The sequence below is a fragment of the Neoarius graeffei genome, chromosome 3, assembly GCF_027579695.1.
Source record: "Neoarius graeffei isolate fNeoGra1 chromosome 3, fNeoGra1.pri, whole genome shotgun sequence".
In the NCBI taxonomy this organism is placed as follows: Eukaryota; Metazoa; Chordata; class Actinopteri; order Siluriformes; family Ariidae; genus Neoarius; species Neoarius graeffei.
Window position 1 is genome coordinate 81176558 of NC_083571.1, and position 26691 is coordinate 81203248.

General features: G+C 41.7%; 1 protein-coding gene across 1 annotated transcript in view; it reads right to left on the minus strand.

Annotated features, from left to right (window-relative positions):
* cnstb (consortin, connexin sorting protein b) overlaps window positions 1-15673 on the minus strand; it is a 34769-nt gene extending 19096 nt beyond the window's left edge. Inside the window, exons 1-2 of the mRNA XM_060917453.1 lie at window positions 15650-15673; window positions 3646-3766 (exon numbers count right to left, since the gene is read on the minus strand). Of these exons, the coding sequence (XP_060773436.1) occupies window positions 3646-3757 (112 nt within the window). The 5' untranslated portion in view covers window positions 3758-3766; window positions 15650-15673. The remainder of the gene's footprint in view (window positions 1-3645; window positions 3767-15649) is intronic.
* Between the last annotated feature and the right edge of the window lie 11018 nt (window positions 15674-26691).

Sequence of the window (26691 nt, forward strand, 5' to 3'; positions counted from 1 at the left end):
AGCTGTGAATGTAGATGGCAGCAAATTAAATAATAATTTATTTAAGTTAATAAATGTTTCTAATTTTGACCAAGCTTTTGTTAGTTTGCTAGAATAGAATAGAATGCCTTTATTGTCACTGCACAAATGTACAACAAAATTTAGTTCATCATAGGAGAGCAAAGCCGCTGCATACGTGCCACCGCTCTTAGGCACTTCAGCCCAAGGCAATCCCACGTTAACCTAACTGCATGTCTTTGGACTGTGGGGGAAACCAGATCAAACCCACGCGGAGAACATACAAACTCCACACAGAAAGGCCCCTGTCAGCCACTGGGCTCAAACCCAGAACCTTCTTGCTGTGAGGTGACAGTGCTAACCGCTTACACCACCGTACCGCCCACCATGCTACCACAGTCTATGCTTTTGATCGTGACTCTGTGAAAAAAAGGCGCAAACTTATTGGAACAGAACAGCAACTTTTTGTGACAGGAAATTGACCAGCCCTGTGTCTGAAATCACTCACTTGTTCACTACTCCCTACTCACCATCTAGGGAATTCTATATAGAGGAATATATTGTGAGCTCAGCTGGTGGGTTTTCAAAATAATAAATACATGCATGTATTTTTGTGATAAATGCATTATACTGAGCATATTTCCATCCCATCCATCCATTATTTGTAGCCGCTTATCTTGTTCTTCAGGGTCGCAGGCAAGCTGGAGCCTATCCCAGCTGACTATGGGCAAGAGGCGGGGGACACCCTGGACAAGTCGCCAGGTTATTGCAGGACTGACACAGAGACAAACAACCATTCACACTCACGCTCAATTTAGAGCCACCAATTAGCCTAACCTGCATGTCTTTGGACTGTGGGGGAAACCAGATCACCCGGAGGAAACCCACACAGACACGGGAAGAACATGCAAACTCCACACAGAAAGGCCCTTGTCGGCCACTGGGCTCAGACCCAGGACCATCTTGCTGTGAGGCGACAGTGCTAACCACTACACCACCGTGCCGCCCCGAGCGTATTTCCCACATTAATAAATACAAAAGTACTTTGTGTCTGCTGCATCTTTCAGTTTTTTTAAATCAAGGCTGAATACTTTCTTCTTTGCCACTGCCTTTTATTAAATCAAATTTGAGGCTTTTGATTAATTCCTTGCTCTGCACTGTAACTTTTATTCTTGCATTTTATGTCTTATTCTATTTTAGCTTATTTTCTATTCTCTTATTATTTTTAATTATACTTGAATGTCTGTTTATAATGTGCTTCTTCCTCCATCCATTCACCCCAACACACTTCTTTTTTTTCTTTCAGCGCAACCGCAACGCATGATGGTATATATGGTATTGCTTGGTTAGTGACCAATCGGTTGTACACTACTTTTCATGATGCATTGTGGGATACTATGAGTCCACTATATAAGGTGGAATAATTCTCATTATACATTCGGACATAACTACAAAATGGTGAACTCACTATATAGTCCACTATATAGTGAGTAGTGAGTGATTTTGGACACAGGGCATGTCTTGAGCCCTGAAGCCTCAGGTTGATGGCAGAATTTAAATTTATACTCCTGTGGCTTTGTCACCGCTGTTCTGATTTATAGTTTCCATCCAATGGGCAATCTCTCTCTCTCTGTTTTTTTTTTCTTTTTAACTGTAAAGCTGGGTGGCACGGTGGTGTAGTGGTTAGCGCTGTCGCCTTACAGCAAGAAGGTCTGGGTTCAAGCCCCATGGCCGGCGAGGGCCTTTCTGTGTGGAGTTTGCATGTTCTGTCCATGTGGGTTTGCTCCGGTTTCCCCCAAAGACATGCAGGTTAGGTTAACTGGTGACTCTAAATGTTAGGACTGGGACTGTTTTGGCCTCTAGAGGCCGCTGTTATTTCCTTTTCTTGTCATGTTTGTTCTGGCCTCTAGAGGCCGCCACTGTTTCTGTGTTTTATGTTTGTTGTTTTCCATGTGTCTTGTGCCCCGCCTAATCCTCATTAGTGTCACCTGTGTCCTACTTTAGTGTATGTATAAATACCCCTCTGTTTGTTCCCTTGTCATGGAGTCTTTTTCCTATGCTATGCCGTTAGTGCTAGTTCCCTCTGTCCCATGTACCTTGCCTGTGTCTTAGTGGTTTTGTTGCTTTCTTTTGGACTTTGTGGATTTTGTTTTGACCTTTGTATCTTCTGAGCGTTTGAGTTTTTGCCTCTTCTTTTCTTAGTTGGATTTTGGACATTGAACCTTGGGATATTATTTTTGTATATCTTCTGAGCTTTGGATTATTATTTGTTTTTTCCCTTGGATTGTATATATTTTGTAAATAAACTTTTTGATAGTTTTCTACTTCCTCCTCACGCCTCTGCACTTGCGTCATCCCCCTGGTGGCCTAGTGGGGGTTTGCTGGATTATCACACCAGTGAACCAGGTTCAAATCCCAGCAAAACACTAAATCAACCATAGGTGTGAGTGTGGATGGTTGTCTGTCAGCCCTATGATGACCTGGTGACTTGTCCAGAGTGTACCCCACTTTTTGCCCGTAGTCAGCTGGGATAGGCTCCAGCTTGCCTGCAACCCTGTAGAACAGGATAAAGTGGCTAGAGATAATGAGATGAGATGAACCATAAAGCTTCCTGTCAGCAGCCCCTGCACTTTATAGATGGGTTCCATTGGACTCTTTAGTGATAGGGATATATTTTTTTTTGTGGTGGACCCATGGGGTAAGTCATGGGTTTAGAGTTCATAAATTTCTGTAGCTGCTTAGTTGATCAGCCATATTGTGGCAGTTTAAGAGGGGGTCCCTGGCTAATTCATTCGTTTTCTCAGGTCTCTGATTCTAAAATGCCTCACAATGGCTCAAACAGGAAAATGGACAGGAACTCACATGTGTAAACCACTAACTTCACAAACTGATCAGTGTCAGCACAGTATAGTGAGGGAGGGCTACTCAACCACGCTAGTGGCAGGCATTATGGACCTGCAGTTTATCGGATTATACCGAAAATTCAGTGCTACACTTGAAAAAATAAGTTAATCCTCCAGCTTTGGAGGACAGGTTACCTGTAGCTTCAGCTACAAGCTGTTACAAAGATAGCGCCAAATCATACAAAGGCATGTATAAGGTGAGAAGGAACAGATGGCCACTTACAGTAGTATTTTATATCAAAAACTGCATAATACATTTACCACATGACTTCTCATGGTGATTTGAAGGGGTGAAACAGAAGTCCACACAGACAGTAACCCAATCTTCAGGAATCTAGAGCTGTGAGGTAGCAATGCTACTCACTGTGCTAGCATGCTACCTAATTCCATTATTCATTTTATATAAGAAATGGCAAATATTTTACTCAGTTTTCAAATGCAAATTGAGACTATAAAACGGTAGTAGACAAAATACTGTTTCATGTTTCAGCCCATTATCAAGAAAATATTGCAAGACTTTATGTAAGATGACACATGGCATGAAAAGTATGAGATGCTTGAGACATATTATAAAAGTCTGCAAGTGCAAATATGTGCCATACATTTGTGTGCATTAATAGGAAAAAAAGCTGACTGAAAACCAAACCTTTCATACAGTTAGCACCATGACAGAATGTATGGCATTATCTTTAGCTTGTTAAGGAAAGCATAAGGCTTGTTCACTGCAGTGCACTGACAAGATTACCTGATGGCAGTGCATCCAAGGAGACCTTTATGGTGTTGTTCTCAGATTTATCTTCTGGGTTGTTATTCATCATGTGTTTCTCTGCTGGCCATTCCATAGTTCCTCTCATCATCAACTTGTTCTGGTTCTCATAAGAAACAGAAAGGATTGACCTGATGATAGCTTCTGTACCATTGGGTCAGAGAGTGATGTGGTCATCCTGTGCTTTCATGTCTCCGTCTGTTTTGGGGTCTTCCATAATTTAAAAACATTCTGGTGGGTGTCTAATCTTTATTCAACATTCATATCTGCCAAATAGAATTTTATTTATTTATTTACTTACTTACTATCTTTGTAAACACCACTGATGCAGACATGGACAAATATGTTGGAACTCTTACAGCTCATTGAAACAATGCTTTATTCCTCCTGAAAAGTAATGAAATTTCAAGCAATTTTCTCATGGACCAGACATCGGCCAGAGAAACCTGGACCAGAGAAAGCAAAGGAGAGAGTTGTTTGAGGAGTTCAGAAAGAAAATTATAGACAAACATGTTAAAGGCAAAGGCTATAAGACCATCTCCAAGCAGCTTGATGTTTCTGTGACTACAGTTGCAAATATTATTAAGAAGTTTAAGTTTCATGGGACTCCAGCCAACCTTCCTGCACGTGACTGCAAGAGGAAAATCAACCACAGATTGAACAGAAGGATAGTGCTAAAAGTAGAAAAAGAGCCAAGGACAACTTCCAAATACAAAAGTTGAACTCCAAGGTCAATCAATGTCTGTTTGTACCATCCGTCACTTTTGAGTGACAATGGGTTCAATGAAAGAAGACCCAAGAAGGACTCCATTGTTGAAAGAAAAACTTTTCAAAAGCCAGACTGGAATTTAATAAAATCCGTATTGACAAGCTATAATGCTTCTGGGAGCATGTCCTTTGGACAGACGAGACAAAACTCAAGCTCAGTGGCAAGTCACATCAGCTCTATGTCCACAGAAGAAAAAAATGAAGCTTTCAAAGAAAAGAACACCATACCTACTGTCAGTGCTCGAAACTAACGGTGTCCCGACGTCCCGGGGACCATAAAAAATGTCATCGGGACACAAAATTATCATGTCTGGGACAATCCCGGGACAATGGAAAAAAATAGATCTAGAAAAAAAGTTCTACATTAATATTATTTACAAAGCCGTAACACATACGTAGACATTCACCTAATTTGTCAATTTTAATTTTAAAACGTTAACAGCGAAAAATACATAGTAGCTACACTTTCGATGCACCTGCATCCGTAGGCTACAGAGCAGCGCATTCTGTTCTAGAATCTTCGGCCGGTGTCCGCATTATATGGACTTGGAATGGAATTGCTACCGCACACGCTGCGCCGACTCTTGCCAGAACAAAAATGCTTAAGTGGTTGAAGCGGACCGACCGCGGAGAAGAAACTGAAAGCCCAGACATAACGTCTCCGGGACCTTCAGGATCCAAAGTGTCATCGCCTGGTCTGCAGGCAACGCTAGCAACTGAATGAACTTAATGAACACTGTTAGACACGTTATAAAATACAACAGGGATGATGTGGATGATATTGACGGAAGATACCGTTCAACAGAATAAGTGAGTTTTCTTGGTGTCTTTCTAGTTCAGAAAGTTTAGTCAGTCAGCAGCACAACTAGGCTCGGACCTGCCACTATGTTGATGTTGCTTGCATCCACGTTTCGGCAGCGAAAGTTCATAAAATGGATAACGGAAAGTTCATAAAAATGGGTAACGGAAAGTTCATAAAAATGGATAACGGTAATGGATAACGGTCTCATATCATCTCTAGCCGCTTTATCCTGTTCTACAGGGTCACAGGCAAGCTGGAGCCTATCCCAGCTGACTACGGGCGAAAGGCGGGGTACACCCTGGACAAGTCGCCAGGTCATCACAGGGCTATGGATAACGGTAATGGTGAAAATTATAAGTTGACGAGTGACGAGTGACGAGACCACAAGCGGGAAAGACAACAGCCTCGGTCGGCATGACACTTCACCTTAGCCGCCCACTTTATTAGGAACACTTCTGTTCGTACATACAAACTACAAACACTCTTCTTAGAGTTTATTTTATTTTTAAAAGGGACAGTGTACAAATTAAACATTATCCTTGTGGTAAGGACAGATGTCTGTACCAGGTTATAGCAGTACATGCTAATTTCCGCCTGGAGGCCCTTTGTTTATACTCTTGAATAGCTCTTCTTCATGACGACAACCGGAAGTGTACCAACACGATGGGGCGTGTAGCGCCACCTGTGGCTCGGGTGCACAATGCACCTCACTCAATAGCTTGATTTCACAGTGTGCATGTAGGATTGGATTTCTCTGGCACCCCTGCTGGGACCCTTTGCTCGATTACCGACAGCAGCTCGATTTGGATGCACATGTAAACGTACTGATTGAGATCGCCAAAGTTTAATAAACTGAAAATGCAATAACTGTAATTTTGAAGTAGATGATGTATAGGACATGTGTTGCTTGTGTCTTGTGACTTATTGTAAAAATGATATAAAGGGTTCAAAATCGCATAGTTACAAATATAATAGTAACTTCATATGATAATATTAACCACTGATTATTTCAGAGAGGAAAAAAATGGGGACACTATTGCTTCCATTCGGGACAATACAACACAGAATTCGGGACCACTGGGGGACACAAAGAAAAAAAGTTAATTTCGAGCCCTGCCTACTGTGAAACACAGACGAGGCTTGGTAATGATTTGGGGATGCTATGCTGCATCTGGCACAGGGTGCCTTGAATCTGTGCAGGACATAATGAAGTCTCAAGATAATCAAGGCATTCTGGAGCAAAACATACTACCCAGTGTCAGAAAGCTCAGTCGCAGGTCATGAGTACTCCAACAGGACCCAAAACACACAGCTAAAAGCACCCAAGAATGGCGAAGAACAAAACACTGGACTATTGTGAAGTGGCCTTCTACAACCCCGATTCCAAAAAAGTTGGGACAAAGTACAAATTGTAAATAAAAACGGAATGCAATGATGTGGAAGTTTCAAAATTCCATATTTTATTCAGAATAGAACATAGATGACATCAAATGTTTAAACTGAGAAAATGTATCATTTAAAGAGAAAAATTAGGTGATTTTAAATTTCATGACAACACATCTCAAAAAAGTTGGGACAAGGCCATGTTTACCACTGTGAGACATCCCCTTTTCTCTTTACAACAGTCTGTAAACATCTGGGGACTGAGGAGACAAGTTGCTCAAGTTTAGGGATAGGAATGTTAACCCATTCTTGTCTAATGTAGGATTCTAGTTGCTCAACTGTCTTAGGTCTTTTTTGTCATATCTTTCGTTTTATGATGCGCCAAATGTTTTCTATGGGTGAAAGATCTGGACTGCAGGCTGGCCAGTTCAGTACCCGGACCCTTCTTCTACGCAGCCATGATGCTGTAATTGATGCAGTATGTGGTTTGGCATTGTCATGTTGGAAAATGCAAGGTCTTCCCTGAAAGAGACATCGTCTGGATGGGAGCATATGTTGCTCTAGAACAGGGGTGGGCAAACTTTTTGGCTCAGGGGCCACATTGACTTTTGAAATTTGCCAGGCGGGCCGGGCCAACACCAAATTCATACATATCGAACATAAACCGGAAAAGCTTTAGTGTTATTGTAAGGCCTTCACTGACATAGACCCAAATGCAGATCAGATTGACATTTATTTTAGTTCTCAGTCAACAAAGGCAGAGCAGAAAAATGCTTGCAGTTCAATAGATTGGCACATAAAAAATACATACACATAAAAACAAACACCAGCACTACAGCAGCCACCCACGACAACCAAAATTACTAAGAGTTATACTTTTTATATTATTATGTCTGTAAACATGTGACTACCATCTTATTACAGCTCCAACATAGTTTTAAAAAGAGAAAGTGTTAATACTCACATTCACTCAGCAACCACTGAGCTGTATTCGTCCGTGCTTGCGCTGACTGGTTGTTAGCATAATTAGCATGCTTGGAGGAAAAGTGCCGTTTGATGTTATATTCCTTTAAAACTGCAACGGTTTCTTTGCAAATAAGGCATACAGCCTTTGATCGGACTTCAGCAAAAAAAATATTTAGTTGTCCATTCTTTATTGAACACCCTGCACTGACTGTCCACTTTTCTTTTTTTAGGACCACTCATTGTAAAGTTTTATCCTGTGTTCTCGAGATCATCAGTGGCACGGGCGCCAGAATGATTTCCATGGCACGCGCTGCACCACTCTGCAAATGTAATCTCGCGTGAATACGACTGACTGGAAAGACGGATCTCTAGAACACCTGTCTACGTGATAACACTGATGCTTATAGTTTATAGATCTGCTCAATCGTGTTTATATGATTGTCTTCCGCTGGCCGGATTAAAAACGCCAACGGGCCGGATGTGGCCCGCGGGCCGTAGTTTGCCCACCTCTGCTCTAGAACCTGGATATACCTTTCAGCATTGATGGTGTCTTTCCAGCTGTGTAAGCTGCCCATGCCACACGTACTAATGCAACCCCATACCATCAGAGATGCAGGCTTCTGAACTGAGCACTGATAACAACTTGGGTCGTCCTTCTCCTCTTTAGTCCGAATGACACGGCGTCCCTGATTTCCATAAAGAACTTCAAATTTTGATTGGTCTGACCACAGAACAGTTTTACACTTTGCCACAGTCCATTTTAAATGAGCTTTGGCCCAGAGAAGACGTCTGCGCTTCTGGATCATGTTTAGATACAGCTTCTTCTTTGAACTATAGAGTTTTAGCTGGCAACGGTGGATGGCACGGTGAATTGTGTTCACAGATAATGTTCTCTGGAAATATTCCTGAGCCCATTTTGTGATTTCCAAAACAGAAGCATGCCTGTATGTGATACAGTGCCGTCTAAGGGCCCGAAGATCATGGGCACCCAGTATGGTTTTCCGGCCTTGACCCTTACGCGCAGAAATTCCTCCAGATTCTCTGAATCTTTTGATGATATTATGCACTGTAGATGATGATATGTTCAAACTCTTTGCAATTTTACACTGTCGAACTCCTTTCTGATATTGCTCCACTATTTGTCAGCGCAGAATTAGGGGGATTGGTGATCCTCTTCCCATCTTTACTTCTGAGAGCCGCTGCCACTCCAAGATGCTCTTTTTATACCCAGTCATGTTAATGACCTACTGCCAATTGACCTAATGAGTTGCAATTTGGTCCTCCAGCTGTTCCTTTTTTGTACCTTTAACTTTTCCAGCCTCTTATTGCCCCATCCCAACTTTTTTGAGATGTGTTGCTGTCATGAAATTTCAAATGAGCCAATATTTGGCATGAAATTTCAAAATGTCTCACTTTCGACATTTGATATGTTGTCTATGTCCTATTGTGAATACAATATTAGTTTTTGAGATTTGTAAATTATTGCATTCCGTTTTTATTTACAATTTGTACTTTGTCCCAACTTTTTTGGAATCGGGGTTGTATGAACCCTAATCTGAATCCGATCAAACATCTCTGGAAAGAGTTGAAACATGGACCAAACTACCTGTTGGCAGATGCAGAAGTCTCATTGAGAGCTACAGAGATTGCTTGTTAGCAGTGATTTCTGCTAAAGGTTGTGCAACAAAATATTAAGTTAAGGGTACAATCATTTTTGTCCATGCCATTTTCCTTTGTTCTGTTATGTAAAATATTCAGTTGAATCAAAAATCATAAAACAAAGTTTGATTTGTGTTAAACATGGAATAAACAATGATGGATGCCATTAACTTTTGTCAGCTTTAAGTTATTTCAGAGATAGTTGTGGGTAATTTTTTTTTTTCATGGAAGGGTACCAACAAATTTGTCCATGTCTGTATGCACCAATATATATTTTCTGTTTAAATATACTGTACATTCTGGTATAGAGCATCATGGCATGCCACAGCATGATCCTCCGTGACTGAGTAAATATACCATTCACATTGCTGTTTCTTATAATGTTGTTAAAAGCAAAACATCTTATAGCTAGTCAGAAGTATATTTAATGATTTTACAGCTTACGTTAAATGTATATTCATAATGCAGCTCTATTACTTGTTTTACAATTACCCGATACCTTCTGTGTTGTCTGGAGCATTTTCACATCTTTATTTACTCCAACTGTTTTACAGTACTGAAAGCTGTGTTGTAGTCAAGTCACTAAACTTCGAGTCCGAGTCCAGTCTCAAGTCCTCAGTGGTCAAGTCCAAGTCATTAAAAAAAAATTAGAGTCGAGTCCAAGTTAAGTCCACTATTGATCTGAGTTGAGTCCGAGAACAAGACTCCAACCGCACCATTTGACGGTGGCTGTTTTAGCCCCATTAACATGTTTGTTCCTGAATGTGACATATGAACAGGTGAATGTGCATTCTCTGTCAGGGAGTGCGAAGTATTCTGTCAGAGATGGTTGGGAGACGGATGTAAGTACAGAAGGTGTGTTTATTAATACAAGTGAAGGCAGGTAAACAATCCAGAATGGCAGGCAAAATTATAAAACAGTGAAACAAGCAATAGTCAAGCGAGGCACAAACAAGCTATCGTAGACTCGGCAGAATCAAAAATGAGAAACAGGAAATCAGGGATCAGGAAACCAAACAAGGAAATAAGGCTCGGTAATGTGCCAGCAACGCAACTCAATACTTCGCAAAGTAAATGCGTTTTCACAGTTTTTATATCGGCGTGCTGATTGCACCTTAATCCTGTGCAAGTGCGAGTCGTTTACAGCACGCGTGAGAGAGTCCACTTGGCACGCGCGCTGTCCGGAGCGCGCCCAAGAGTCCATCTGATGCACGCGCCAAGGCACGCAGATGTGACACTCTTACATGAAATTAGTATAAAACTAATGTAGATATAAATATCTCATCTCATCTCATTATCTCTAGCCGCTTTATCCTTCTACAGGGTCGCAGGCAAGCTGGAGCCTATCCCAGCTGACTACAGGCGAAAGGCAGGGTACACCCTGGACAAGTCGCCAGGTCATCACAGGGCTGACACATAGACACAGACAACCATTCACACTCACACCTACGGTCAATTTAGAGTCACCAGTTAACCTAACCTGCATGTCTTTGGACTGTGGGGGAAACCGGAGCACCCGGAGGAAACCCACGCGGACACGGGGAGAACATGCAAACTCCACACAGAAAGGCCCTCGCCGGGGCTCGAACCCAGGACCTTCTTGCTGTGAGGCGACAGCGCTAACCACTACACCACCGTGCCGCCCAGATATAAATATCTTATGCCAAATTATTATGGCATGTTACAAACAATAAAGAAAAAATCAGAGTCCTTGTCTCCATTTTCTGAGTCCTAATGCAGTTAATGTACAAGTCTGAGTACAAGCCAGGGGCACAGATAGGATTTTTGAACTGGGGGGGACTGAGCTGTCAGCAAATGATTCCATTTTGTGTAAATGCATATATATATATATATATATATATATATATATATATATTCAGTATATATATATATCAGTGGCGGCTGGTAGTCTTTCAAACAGGGGAGGCTGGTCAGTTACGATATTTCCAGATTTTAAAAGAAAAAAGAAAAAACACATAAATTTTGCCCATACTCTTGCCTCTGATCTGGCTGATTGTTGGCAGGGTCACAAACTGTGAAATAACAGGTTCTTTTGGCCCATTAGCCTACTGTCCAATATACATGATGGTGGTGTTGGGGGGAGTATATTTTAACATTTTATATTTTAAAATTGTGGCATGTTGTTTAAAAATTGATCAGTATTGAAAGCAGCTCTTTGTCAGGAACCTCAGCAGTAACAGCAGAGTGTTCTGGAATAGGCACAAGCACTGACCTTGGGGAGCCAAACATAGAGCTGGGTGCCACACATTTCATTCAATGACACTTTCCCTATATTTGACTTATTTTGACTGAGAAATGTTTTATTGACAATTTTGATAACCCTTCACTTTTAATCCAGGTCTGTAGTGTGAAATGTTCTCGGCTGTGTTTTTGTTTAAAAATGTTTTCCAAATTGTAGCTGTGTTTAATTCATATCCAGAGAAATATATATTCCAATATAATATACTCAGCATAAACATTTTAAATAGATTCTATATTTTTGGTCCATCCATGACATATTACTAAAGTAGCCTATTTACTGTTGTTGATGTGGGTCACTTGCTGTTAGCCAATTCACTTTCTCGTACCAGGAGAGCTGAAAGGAACAAGTATTATTCCCTACCTTTTTCACCAAGTCAATTTGAGGCGTTGGTCTACCCTGCTCTTTAATTTTAATTTTTTCCTCGAAAGGAAGACTGGCAAATGGCTTCGCCAAAATTAAATCAGCAATGCTCGGCATCCGTGCGCAGCTTTCTTGCTAGCTGACTAGCCCCCTCAAGTTCAAGTTCAGTCACTCAAATAAACGAAATTTCTGGAACTAAGATAGCAAACTTGACAACACTATATTTACACTTTATTTACAATGAAAATATATACAAACTAAAAAAGCTGGTAGAAACCGTATGTAATGAATGAAATCGAAATGTAAGTTGATCTCTTACAATACACCACAGCACTTGCGAATCCGCATGGGACTGAACTGAGATTCACCGCTGCCTGTCTATAGTTGAAACGAGCTGTCAATCAAAGAAAATTTCCAGCCGCTTTCACCAATCACCAGTCTCCTCGCGGAAAGCTTTGCCATGTCCCTCCCACTGTGAGGCTGGGAGTCCGTGGGTGGGCATTTTCGCAGTATTTGTCCAATAACCGTCTTGCATTTTGAGATTGAAAAGCACATAGCTCCCAAATGCCATTGAAGTGCACTGAGGCTGGGCTGCATCGCGCTGTCACGAGGGGGAAAAACTCACGCACACATTAGGCGAACTGGGGAAAGTTATAACGGAATGATTTCGCACTGTAGTTGGGTTGAGCACATATATTTCTATGATTCTGGATCTGAAACAACAATGTTATAAGGTCAGCTATAACATAAGCGTAACGCAATTCATCCTACACGATGTTCGTCATTTTTAGAGGAGGCTGAGCCTCCCTCGTTGTCTTAGAGCAATCGCCCGTGATATATATATATACACTGAAGCTTCAATATACATTAGAATTGTGAGTTTTCTAACTGAGGCGGCACGGTGGTGTAGTGGTTAGCGCTGTCGCCTCACAGCAAGAAGGTCCGGGTTTGAGCCCTGTGGCCAGCGAGGGCCTTTCTGTGTGGAGTTTGCATGTTCTTGCCGTGTCCGCGTGGGTTTCCTCCGGGTGCTCCGGTTTCCCCCACAGTCCAAAGACATGCAGGTTAGGTTAACTGGTGACTCTAAACTGACCGTAGGTGTGAATGTGAGTGTGAATGGTTGTCTGTGTCTATGTGTCAGCCCTGTGATGACCTGGCGACTTGTCCAGGGTGTACCCCGCCTTTCGCCCGTAGTCAGCTGGGATAGGCTCCAGCTTGCCTGCGACCCTGTAGAACAGGATAAAGTGGCTAGAGATAATGAGATGAGATGAGTTTTCTAACTGAATGAACATTGGTAGACAAAGGCCTACCTGGTCAACACTAGCCATACATGATCAAATTATGTGTCTGGTATGTTAATCACGCTCCAAAACTTCATGTCTTCTGCATGTTTTATTTAAACATTTGCTGATCTCAGCAGGATGAAGAATCTCATCACAGAAACTTTAACTGTAACTTCTAACAAAAAGGGAATGTCCAAAAATTAATAACAAAATAAAATTGAAATGATTCACACTCGTGCCTTCATGTAAATGATTAGAAACATAAAATGTGTATGAAAACAGAAGTATAAACACTTGAACAACAGATTCACACAAATAAAAATAAAAAGTATTTTTCCAGTAAACAAAACTGATAGAAAAAAATTTCCCTCTGCAGCCAAACAAATTTACCATCTAGAAGCAGACTCAATAGGTCCCAAAAACATCTCTCCGCCGCTTCCCAGTTTAAAAACTGGGACATCATGGAACATGGAATTCGAAAAAAAATGGACAGTTAATGAAATGAAATGAAAACCCCAACGTTTATGCTGGTAGATGCTAGATTTCAATGCTTTTCTGACTTCAAACTTCCAACTTACGAGTACAACTGAATGCACCATTAGTCGTAGCAGAAACACCGTTGCGATCAAATGGATGAGCTGTGCAGTGTTATTAACCGAGAATTACGTGGAAAATTGAACACCTTGCTTTCCCAACTCTGCAAGGATCTGCTCCAGTCTTTCCCCTTCTTGAATCGGTGTAATGTGGATTGATCACAGACAAGGCTACTGCTGCTGCCATTTCAACTTTGTGCTGCAATGTAAGTTAGCCTAACTAACGGAACATTAATCCTCACTTTTTCTACCTATGTTTGGCGCCTTACGTAGGGACGGTGGGTGGGGGGGACAGATAGGAGTCACTATAAATCTGGGGGGACATGTCCACCCCCCGTCCCCAGTGCCATCTGCGCCCTGGGTACAAGTCCGAATCATCAGCGCTCAAGTCCGAGTCAAGTCACGAGTCCTTAAAATTAGGGCACGAGTCAGACTCCAGTACTACAAGCCTGACTGAAAGTGAAACATGAGGGTACAAGAAATCAGTTCACTCATACTGAGCATGAGTTAATGTGTAGACTGACTTTTTTTAAAGGGTTGTTTTACAATCAGGGTACAAAGTTTGTGTCACAGGGGTCCAAAATTCAAATTGATTCAAACTGGTTCTTCTCATTCTCATCTCATTATCTGTAGCCGCTTTATCCTTCTACAGGGTCGCAGGCAAGCTGGAGCCTATCTCAGCTGACTACGGGCAAAAGGCGGGGTACACCCTGGACAAGTCGCCAGGTCATCACAGGGCTGACACATAGACACAGACAACCATTCACACTCACACCTACGGTCAATTTAGAGTCACCAGTTAACCTAACCTGCATGTCTTTGGACTGTGGGGGAAACCGGAGCACCCGGCGGAAACCCACGCAGACACGGGAAGAACATGCAAACTCCGCACAGAAAGGCCCTCGCCAGCCACGGGGCTCGAACCCGGACCTTCTTGCTGTGAGGCGACAGCGCTAACCACTACACCACCGTGCCGCCCCCAAACTGGTTCTTGTGCCAGTTTTTAAGTGAAGGACAAGTTAAAGAACAGTTTTCAGGTAATTTTTTAACATGTGTGTATGGTAGTTTTGTGTAATCTGCTATAAGATAAAGAAGATTAAGTGTAGCTTTAAGCAGGGCTGGGAGAAACAAATGAAGTGATTCTCAGAGAGGACTTTTTTTTGACAATTCAGAATCCACTACTTCCATAGTGCTTTTAAATATAAGGCTGTAAGCTTTGTGTTAGTTGTCTCTAATATTTATGTCCCAATATCTTGACCACATTTTAGGATGAAAATAATCATTTTAGATATGTCATTTTATATTGAAAAATTAGCTGTCTCGGAGAGGACATTTTTTTTTGACACAATTACTTACTAATTTGATCAAAATAGTCTGAAAACTTACTGGCATTCAACATTAAAACTTAACTATGTTTCCAATGATATGGAACCAAATATTTGTTTAATGGTATAAAGAATGATTTAAGTGCATCCCTTTTGGAGCTACCTGTAGTCAAAAAAGCACGTTTTCTAAATGACACGAGTAATTTTGCTAAATATGACATATATTGTCATACATTCACCAAAAATAACGTTATCACCAAATTTTTTTTTTGCATGGTAAATAGAGCTATCACAGGGCTACAATAAACAACCAAGTTTATTTAGTCAAGCCTTTTGATATTGAAGATAATAAGTGTTAAATGTGATTTTTAGCTTGCATACCCTGATTGTAAAACAACCCTAAAGTCAGTTTGTCCCAAATACTATTTGGATGTAGAGTCACTTACATCCAAATTCACACTGTACCATGAAAAGCAGTTTATACATGGTATAGTCTGTTCTGGACATATTTAATATACTTGGCTTCATGTCTGCACTACCTTTTGTTTGAAATTGCTTAAAAAATATTTTTTTAATCTTTTTACCTGTAAGAGGATGCTCTTTCGGCTTCCTGATGAAATGTGTGCACACATAATTAATGTTTCAACTCTTGACAGCCTATGCAGCATATCCTGTTGCTCCATTTATTGCATGGCGGCACATCCCTTCACTCAGTTGCACAGCCTGTGCCTGCTCTTCTACATTTAATTGCAGAGCTAAACGCTGCATCATGCCATAGTGTTTCAGACAATATAAGTCTACTTACAATGTGCATTGCAATGTGGACACATCATAAAGACCTGAAGCTGTAGCCATAGTCCAGTGGTTTTCTGTATGCAGAGCTTTGCCTGGTTGACACACACACACACACACACACACACACACACACATCTGGAATCAGCTTTGGGTTTTGGCTTTTATAGCTATGTAGTTCTTTTTAATGCAGACCAGGGGCGTATACTCTTTGAGCCCTTGTTCCATGCTTTTAGTAAGTTTTTAGTGCCACTTACTGGCTCACTGGCAGAAATGCACTATATGACTAAAAGAGCCCTATAAAAGGGCAGCACGGTGGTGTAAGTGGTTAGCACTGTCATCTCACAGCAAGAAGGTCCTGGGTTTGAGCCCAATGGCCGACGGGGGCCTTTCTGTGCGGAGTTTGCATGTTCTCCCTGTGTCTGCGTGGGTTTCCTCCAGGTGCTCCGGTTTCCCCCACAGTCCAAAGGCATGCAGGTTAGGTTAACTGGTGGCTTTAAATTGACCGTAGGTGTGAATGTGAGTGTGAATGGTTGTTTGTGTCTGTGTGTCAGCCCTGCTATGACCTGGCGACTTGTCCAGGGTGTACCCCGCCTTTCGCCCGTAGTCAGCTGGAATAGGCTCCAGCTTGCCTGCGACCCTGCACAGGATAAGCAGCTGCAGATAATGGATGGATGGATCCCTATAAAGTGATACTAATCTTTATAAAACACTGTTTTATGGGACCAAACATGGAGTTGTTCTCTCTAAGCCTCTTGCTTTCATTTTATTTCATTTTTCTCAGTTAAAACTGATCATACAGACCAAACTGTAGGTCCTGTTATTGATTATAAAATAATCAGATGTAAAAGATTACATGGTTATTATTCTTCTATTTAACAAAATATTAGTCTGCAGGTAGACAATGTAGACAATCCGAATAGATTTGTGTATGTTCTGCGCATGTGTGTTTGAGTTATGGTGCATGCCTTCTACAATACAGAGGTCGCTTAAGAAAACTCAGTCCATCTTACAGATTTCAGAGTATTTAAAATAATTGTGAGGATGGACTGATGATATGATGGGTGTCAAACTAACATTCTGACTGAGATGCAGGATACAGTCAGGTTCAGCATTTTCTTCAGTCATTTAGTGAGAATATAGAAATGGTAAAAACAAACAAGAAAAAACTTGATAAAACCTTCCTTTCTCATGCCATTATTCCTAATATTCCAAATATTTTTAACATTCTAATATTTTTAATCTTGTGGCATGGGGAAGCTATGGCTTAATGGTTAGAGAAGCAGCTTTGGGACCAAAAGGTTGCTGGTTCAATTCCCTGGACCAGTAAGAATGACTGAAGTGCCCTTGAGCAAATCACCTAACCCCCATCTGGGTACACTGTATGTTGCTCTGGATAAGAGCGTCTGCTAAATGCCTGTAATGTAACATTAGAGTGGTTAGTACTGTGACCTCATAGCAAGAAGGTTCTGGATTTGAACCTAGTGGCTGATTTGATTGAACCTTGGGCCTTTCGGTGTGGAGTTTGTATTCATACTTGTGGGTGTCCACTGGTTTCCTTCTACAGTCCAAAGACGTGGATTACTCTAAATTGTCCATGAGTGTGAATGGTTGTTTAACTCTGTGTGAGTCCTGCAATAGATTGGTGACCTGCCCAGCGTGTACCCTGCCTCTTGCCTGAAGTCAGGTGGGATTGGCTCCAGGTTCTCTAGTGACCCTGATGGATAAGTGTATAGAGAATGGATGGATACTGCCAGGGTTAGAGATAGGGTTATGGAAACCACAGGACATACAGCTTCTAAAATTAAAATTCAAGCAACTAACAATGCCAGTAGGTTTGGAAGCCAACTGCTTTTTATTTAAGGTATGTGGCAGCAAGGGCATGGTTGAGTGCTGGTTTGTGAATGGAGGACGAGGGCGAGGCCGGGAAAGGTCAAAGTGGACGCACCTGTGTCTAATTAATGTTGTGTGTTTTGCAGTGATTGGCATGGGCTGATAAGAAGAGGGAGAGCTGAGAGGAAAGGGTCTCCCAACCAGAGTGCCGTGGGTGTATGTGTGTGTGCAGGTGCACATGGCACTCTTGAAACTGAAATGCTATGTGTAACAATAAATGTGGGGAATTTGTACTTCTACCTGCCTATCTCTGTGTTTCAGTGTCCACCCCAATCAGGGAACCACTACAGGATACTTTCCTGATTCTTTAATTTTTTTATTTTTAAACATTTGCATGTATTACACCTACTGTATAAGCTTGGGGACTGTGGCAAGGGTTAGGATTGCACAAACCAAAGCACATACAGCTTCCAAACTTAAGACTCAAGCTCATTCAAGAAAACTGCTCTTCCTGCAGAATACCTTTTATGATTTTAATAATATTTTCATAAATTTCTGCGATAGGCTTAGAGGCTGGGGCTAGGGTTACTGGTCTGGAAACCAGAGTATACAGTATATAGCTTAACCAATTATTCAAGCAGATATTCATGCCACTATGTTTGTAAGACAATCATTTATCATATAGACTATGACTTTTACAGTATTTGCATGTATTACAGTCATGGGAGAAAGACAGTACATTCTCTTTTCTTTGTTTTTATTCATCAGGGCCTAAATAACAATTGTGTGGTCCTCACCAACCACACAACAAAAAAAGGTGACAACAAAAAAGCACAACAAATTTCAATATGTAGTCTTTTTTTTCCCAAAAAGTAAACCAATATTCAGAAATCAGCTGGTGGAAAAAAAAACCAAGTACATCCTGTAATTCAATAACATATAGAACCACCTTTAGCAACAATAACTCCAAGTAAACTTTTTCTGTAGGAGTTTATCAGTTTTTCACATTATTTTGGAGAAAAGTTTACCCACTGTTCTTTACAATGTTGCTTCAGCAAATTGATTTTTGAGGGTATTTGTTGATGCACAGCTCTCTTATGATCCCGCCACAGCATCTCAGTGGGGTTGAGGTCTGGATTTTGACTTGGCCATTCCAACACCAGCCATTTAGATGTTGCTTTGCTGGTATGCTTGGGATCATTGTCCTGTTGTATGACACAATTTCGACCCAGCTTAAGGTGCTGTACAGATAGCCTCACACTCAAAAATATTGTGGTCTGAAGTGAAATACATCTGTTACGTCCTCCTACCACTAGGGGCCCCCAGTACCTTTTTGTATGGTTGCTGCACCTAATTGTTTTACAGGTGGTTGGTGTTAACAATGTTGCCAGATTGGGAGGTTTCCCGCCCAAGTTGGGCGGTTTCAAGTGCATTTTGGCGGGCTTTGAACATATTTTGGGCTGGAAAACGTCAGCAGTATCTGGCAACACTGTTGGTGTAGAGCCAATGATGTCTCCTCTATAAATGCTAGGGTGGGAGCCTGAACATGCTCTCTCTCTCCTCGGGGGCTGGCTCCACACCTATCTGATGCCTGCTTGTCTCTTTGTGGTTGGTTTCCCCTTTTGTATGTACTTTAATTCTTTGTTGGTTCTTCCTTGGTTTGTTCTGTTATTATTTTACAATAAAATACCCCTAGACTTAAATGAGCCCTGTGACTTTTGTCATAGATGTTACACTGCTACATCTGTTTGTAACATTTCTTAGAGAAATAAGAGACAGGATGTTCAACGTCATCAGCACCGAGCTGGAGGAGGACAGCTCCAGCACCATAGTCACATGCATTGACAGCAAGGGAGAAGGGCTTTGAAAAATCAGGCGCACTCAAAACTGGAGCCGCAACCAAAAGCGACTTCAGATTTTCAAAAGCCCTACTGCATTGTTCCGACCAGGCATATGGGACCTTCGGACTTAACAAATCAGTTAACGGGGCTACTACTGCAGAGAAGTTCTTGCAAAACGCACGATAGTAGCCCGCCATGCCAAGAAATCTGCGGAGCTCGCGGCGATCAGCAGGGGCAGGAAAATTGCAGATGGCAGAGATTTTTGCATCCAACGGACGCACCTTACCCCCTCCCACCAAGCGGCCAAGATACGTAACAGTAGCCTTTCCAAATTTGCATTTTGCCAAATTGATGGTCAAATTTGCAGACGAGAGACGCTGAAAGAGTTCTCGAATTTGGACAAGGTGACTGGACCAATCAGGACTGTGCAATACAACATCGTCAAGATAGGCCTCACAATTAGACATACCCGACAACACTGTATTGATCAGTCTCTGAAAACTCGCGGGAGCGTTACGCATGCCGAATGCCATTATGCGATAAGACAGAAAATCGTCCGGTGTTACAAAGGCAGAAATTTCCTTGGCTCTGGCTGTCAACGGAATTTGCCAGTAACCTGCGAGAGGTCCCGGGTTCAACTCCCGGACGAGCCCCCAAATGTTACAAACAGATGTAGCAGTGTAACATCTATGACAAAAGTCACAGGGCTCATTTAAGTCTAGGGGTATTTTATTGTAAAATAATAACAGAACAAACCAAGGAAGAACCAACAAAGAATTAAAGTATATACAAAGGGGAAACCAACCACAAAGGAGAGACAAGCAGGCATCAGATAGGCGTGGAGCCAGCCCCCGAGGAGAGAGAGAGAGCGTGTTCAGGCTCCCACCCTAGCATTTATAGAGGAGACATCATTGGCTCTACACCAACCACCTGTAAAACAATTAGGTGCAGCAACCATACAAAAAGGTACTAGGGGCCCCTAGTGGTAGGAGGACGTAACAACATCATTCTCTCAATGGCTGGAAGCCTCCCCCCCCCCAAAAAAAAAAAAAAAAAACCATTTTATATCCACTGTAACTGTACGACATGGAATAGGAAAAAAAAACATTTATGCAAAATGTAATGCCCTACAATGAGCCATTTGGGATATGCATGAAAAAAATACATAAATACAGCACATGAAAACAACTATTATTGATAGTAAAGACAGAAATTATTGATAATGAAGAAAGAATTTATATTTCAATAAATTAATTCACAGTCATAAATAAATACGTACATATTTCGGGAATAAATCAAACTGGAAATCAATATCAAATTAGATCTAAAAATAAAAATCTGAGAAATACATTAATGAAATTTTTCAGTTTTACTTGAGATATAGACATAAATATAGACATAAATTTGTTTCATTTAAGAAGTTATTGCATGAGCTGCATGATCACAGATGTAGCCTGTCAAAGAGGACTGTAATAGTTTCCACCATGATTTTCCCATTATAGTTAAACAACATGCATGTAACAGGTCTTTAGTCACAGTCCTTGTTATACTAGACATACTAGAGAAGGACCCAATAAGGTTCTGGGTTTGAGCCCAGTGGCCGATGGGGGCCTTTCTGTGTGGAGTTTGCATGTTCTCCCCGTGTCTGCGTGGGTTTCCTCCGGGTGCTCTGGTTTCCCCCACAGTCCAAAGACATGCAGGTTAGGCTAACTGGTGGCTCTAAATTGACCGTAGGTGTGAATGTGAGTGTGAATGGTTGTTTGTCTCTATGTGTCAGCCCTGCGATGACCTGGCGACTTGTCCAGGGTGTACCCCGCCTCTTGCCCATAGTCAGCTGGGATAGGTTCCAGCTTACCTGTGACCCTGTACAGGATAAGCAGCTACAGATAATGGATGGATGCATGTGTGTATGCATGTATGGGTGTTTCCTAAGTATATGTTTTGGGGTTTTTTTTACTGTTGCAAAATTGTGCTTGATTTTTCAACATGCACATCAGCATTATAGTTTTTAATTTCCTTTCTGTTCTTCTTTCCCCTTCCTTCTATTGCCAAAAAAAGAATATAGCATTTAAACCTGAAGGTGCCTCATAAATTGGCCATCTCCACTGTCTCAGTGCTTTTGGCCAAGCATTTAGTACCTGGAATGTTGACTTCTATCAGGCACCTTCTTTAATTTGATTGGCTTTCAAATTTTAATTATTTAACAAAAAGAATTTAATTATTTAACAAAAAAGCACAAAGTGTCTTTTAACTGTCTTACAATCTGCAGTATTAATGCATTATTCATTATGAAATGCACAGTAATTGTCCATTCATCCATGCATCCATCAGAGATTCCCGTTACTGTGATATCTTAAGAATGAGTTGTTGAATTTCTGTAGTATTTATTCGGAATTATTATTGCAATTGGGATGGTACAGTGGTGCAGTGGTCAGGACTGTCACCTCAAATCAAGCAGGTTCTGGGTTTAAACCTTGTGGCTGACTGGGGTCTTCCCATGCAATGGAGTTCCCATGATGTACTCTTCATGCCTGTATGGGTTTCCTCCCACAGTCCAAAGACATGCAGATTAGGTCAACTAGCTACTCTAAGGCTACATCCACACGACAACAGCAACGAGATTTTATTTTTTAAAAATATCGCGTCCACATGGGCAACGGATCAGTAAAATATCAGGTACATATGGCAACGCAACGCTTGCTGAAAACGATGCAATACACATGCCACACCTCTAGGGGCGCTGTAAGACGGTCCCATCGGAGACACCAGAACAATAGAAGAAGTAGGACGCATGCGCATAAACCCCTTCTTCTACCCGGCGTGAAGCACTGTCTGGAACAAACACACAAGAAGAAGAAGATGGCTGCGACTACGCGAGGAAATCGTGCCTTCTGTGTGTACAAATTAGTTTTATTAGTGTGCATAGTTTTATATAACTTAATTTTCTTATTGTGTGTGAACATTTTGAAAAGCATTTTTATATAATTTATATAACTTTTTATATTGTGTGTGAACATTTTGAAAAGCAGTCTTATCCAATAAAAAAAGGAATTCAAGAAATGGTTCAGTTACTTGTTTGTTTAAAAGAAAAGCTGTATACAAAAGTGAATGCAATGCAGTGGTTCATACGAAACAGCGAGAGTGCTGCTTGTTCTAGTCATGTGGTTGTGACGTCATCGTAAACAAATCCGTTCTACTCATCCAGACGACTTCACAACGGCGCCGTTGCCAGATTTTTCCACTCTGGAACCCGTTCTCAAAAAATATCGTTGTGGGGCACCCAAAACGCCGGTGCCGTGTGGACGCCAGGCCGAAACGATAAACAATTTTATCAGATTCACCTGAATCTGTTGCTGTGTTCACACTTATACCGGTACGAAAGTGGTATAACTGTATCGATACAAAGTATACCGGTACAGTTTAGTGCATCTGTCCACACTAGCAAGAAATGTTTGCGGTTTTCTTTCACGGAAGTTGAAATGCGCATGCGCGAAATGTTTCCATGGTTACCGAGTAACTTCCTTCCGAGAATATGGCGGATGAAACAACGTGTGTGTGCTTTTTGTTGTCAATGTACAGTCTGTATTTCTGGTGGTCATTTATTCAGTCGAATCGTATAAAACGCGTGAGGCAGTTGAGAAAGAAACAAAGAAAACGAATCTCACTTTCTCCCTCTTCCCCTCCCTTTCTCTCCTTTTTCCCCTCTTCCTCCTTTCTTCCTCCCCCCTGTCCCTTTCTCCCCCCTTTCTTTGCTCCATGTAGCTCCACGGTCGTTTTGAGCCATTTTGACGTTTTATTTACAGCTGGAAAGCACGTGCGTATTGTATTGTATTGTATGCATAACCCGGAAGACGTAAGAATGGTTCATTGCGCTTGCGCATTATATTTGTATTGATACAGAGCCGCTTCATCTGTCCACACTACAGCGAAGTGCTACAGTACCGATACTGTACCGGTACAAAACCCATACATTTGTGGGTTTCGTACCGATACAGTTATACCGCTACAGTACCGGTATAGTTGCTAGTGTGGACAGGTGTTGCGGTACGAAAGTAGTTTCGTATTGGTACAAAATCCCTAGTGTGGACAGGGTATAAATTGTCCAAAGGTATGAGTGTGAATGGTTGTCCCTGTCTTAGCCTTGTGATAATGGTAACTTGCCCAAGGTGTACCCTGCCTCTTGCCTGAAGTAGCCTGAGATTGGCTCCAGCTTCCCCCATGACCCTGATGGATAGGCGGTATAAATAATGGATTGATGGATATCATTGTAACCAGCTGATGAACTGGTTAGATTTTAGAATTAATCCAAACAGGATCAAAGTTTCAAATTATTTTTTCTTCCATAGCTCCCGTCATGTTTGACATACAACCCCAAATCAGAAAAAGTTGGGACGATATGGAAAATGGAAATTAAAAAAGAAAGCAGTGATTTCTAAATTTACTTGACTTGTATTTGATTGCAGACAGTATGAAATATTTCATGTTTTATCTCATCTCATTATCTCTAGCCACTTTATCCTGTTCTACAGGGTCGCAGGCAAGCTGGAGCCTATCCCAGCTGACTACGGGCGAAAGGCGGGGTACACCCTGGACAAGTCGCCAGGTCATCACAGGGCTGACACATAGAGACAGACAACCATTCACACTCACACCTACGGTCAATTTAGAGCAGGGGTGTTCAAATTGATCCATAAAGGGCCGTGTGGCTGCAGGTTTTCATTCCAGCCATGCAGCAGCACCCTGATTTGGCTTATTCAATTAACTGACACACCCACCCTTTAATCAAGGGTGGGTGTGGCTGCAAGTATTTGACTGTGTGAAGACAGTTCAGTTGATTGAATGAGCCAAGTCAGGTGTGCTGCTGCATGGCTGGAATGAAAACCTGCAGCCACACGGCCCTTTATGGATCAATTTGAACACCCCTGATTTAGAGTCACCAGTTAACCTAACCTGCATGTCTTTGGACTGTGGGGGAAACCAGAGCACCCGGAGGAAACCCACGCGGACAACATGCAAACTCCACACAGAAAGGCCATCGCCGGCCACGGGGCTCGAACCTGGACCTTCTTGCTGTGAGGCGACAGCGCTAACCACTACACCACCGTGCCGCCCATGTTTTATCTGGTCAACTTAATTTCATTTGTGAATATACATCCATTCATGCATTTCAGGCCTGCAACACATTCCAAACAAAGTGGGACGGAGCAGTTTAGGGTTTGTTATGAGGTAAAACAATTAAATAATGATTCGATTTGAAACAGGTGATGTTAACAGGTGGCTGTAATCATGATTTGGTATTAAATCAGTATCCAGGAAAGGCCTATCCTGTATCCAAAATCACTCACTCATTCACTACTCCCTACTCACTATCCAGGGAATTCTATATGGAGGACTATATAGTGAGCTCATTTGTAATATAAATAAAACCACTTTCGGACACTACTCCGCCACGCCATTATTTACGTCATTACTTTCACACAATTAAAACGTGCCGGATCAGTCGGCTGGTGGGTTTTCAAAATAATAAATACATGCATGTATTTTTGTGATAAATACATATTATACTGAGCATATTTCCCATAGTACTGTGTGTTTGCTGCATCTTTCAGTTCTTTTAAATCAAGGCTAAATATGTTCTTCTTAATTAATCAAAATTGAGGCTTTTGATTAATTCCTCGCTCTGCACTGTAACTTTAATTTTATCTCTTATTCTATTTTAGCTTTTTTTCTCTTCTCTTACTATTTTTAATTGTACTTGAATGTTCGTTTATAATGTGTTTCTTCCTCTGTCCATTCACCCCAACACACTTTTTTTTTTCTTTCAGCGCGACCACAACGCATGACATACTATATTGCTTGGTTAGTGGCCATCGGTTGTACCGTACACCACTTTTCATGGTGCATTGTGGGATACTATGAGTCCACTATATTAGGTGTAATAATTTTCACTATACATTCGGACAGCGGGTGGCATGGTGGTGTAGTGGTTAGCACTGCTGCCTCACAGCAAGAAGGTTCTGGGTTCAAGCCCAGTTGCCAACAGGGCCTTTCTGTGTGGAGTTATATGTTCTCGCCGTGTCTGCGTGGGTTTCCTCTGGGTGCTCCGGTTTCCCCCACAGTCCAAAGACATGAAGGTTAGGCTAATTGGTGGCTCTAAATTGACTGTGAGTGTGAATGGTTGTTTGTCTCTGTGTCAGCCCTGTGATGATCTGGTGACTGGGCCAGGGTGTACCCCGCCTCTCGCCCATAGTCAGCTGGGATAGGCTCCAGCTTGCCTGCGGCCCTGCACAGGATAAGCAGTTACAGATAATAGATGGATCGTATGAATGGATGTGGACAGCACTACAAAATGGCAAATATAATAGGTGGATCGTATGAATGGATGTGGACAGCACTACAAAATGGCAAACTCACTATATAGTGAGTGATTTTGGACATAGGGCTAATCTTTGAGAAGCAAAGATGGGCCAAGGATCTCCAGATTGTCAATAAATGCATGAGGAAAATAATTGAAATGTTTAAAAATAATGTTCCTCAAAGAAAGATAGGGAAGGATTTGGATATTTCACTCTCTACCATGCATAATATCATTAAACATTCAAGGAATCTGGAGGAATTTTGCTGTGTAAAGGGCAAGGGCACACACCTAAACTGAACACCCGTGATCATCTTCTTCTTTAGTGTTCTGCCTGATGGCAGGTACGCTCTGACAGCTTCAGCCATCAAAGTTTTTAGGGAAGGATTACAGTTGTAATTTCCCATTGCCTTCTCCTGTATTATTATAAAGGTTTTCTCCTTTCAACCTTTCACACAAAGTCACATCTATGGACAATTTAGAGTAGCCAGTTATCCTAACCTGCATGTCTTTGGACTGTGGGGGAAACCGAAGCACCCGGAGGAAAACCATGCAGACATGGGGAGAACATGCAAACTCCACACAGAAAGGCCCCTGTCAGCCACTGGGCTCAAACCCAGAACCTTCTTGCTATGAGGTGACAGTGCTAACCACTACACTACCGTGCTACCCACCCGTGATTTTATGATCCCTCAAACGGCACTGCATCAAGAACAGTCATTCATCTATAGCTGATATAACCACTGGGCTCAGGATTACTTTGGCAAGCCTTTGTCAAGAAGTACAATACAGAATTACATCTGAA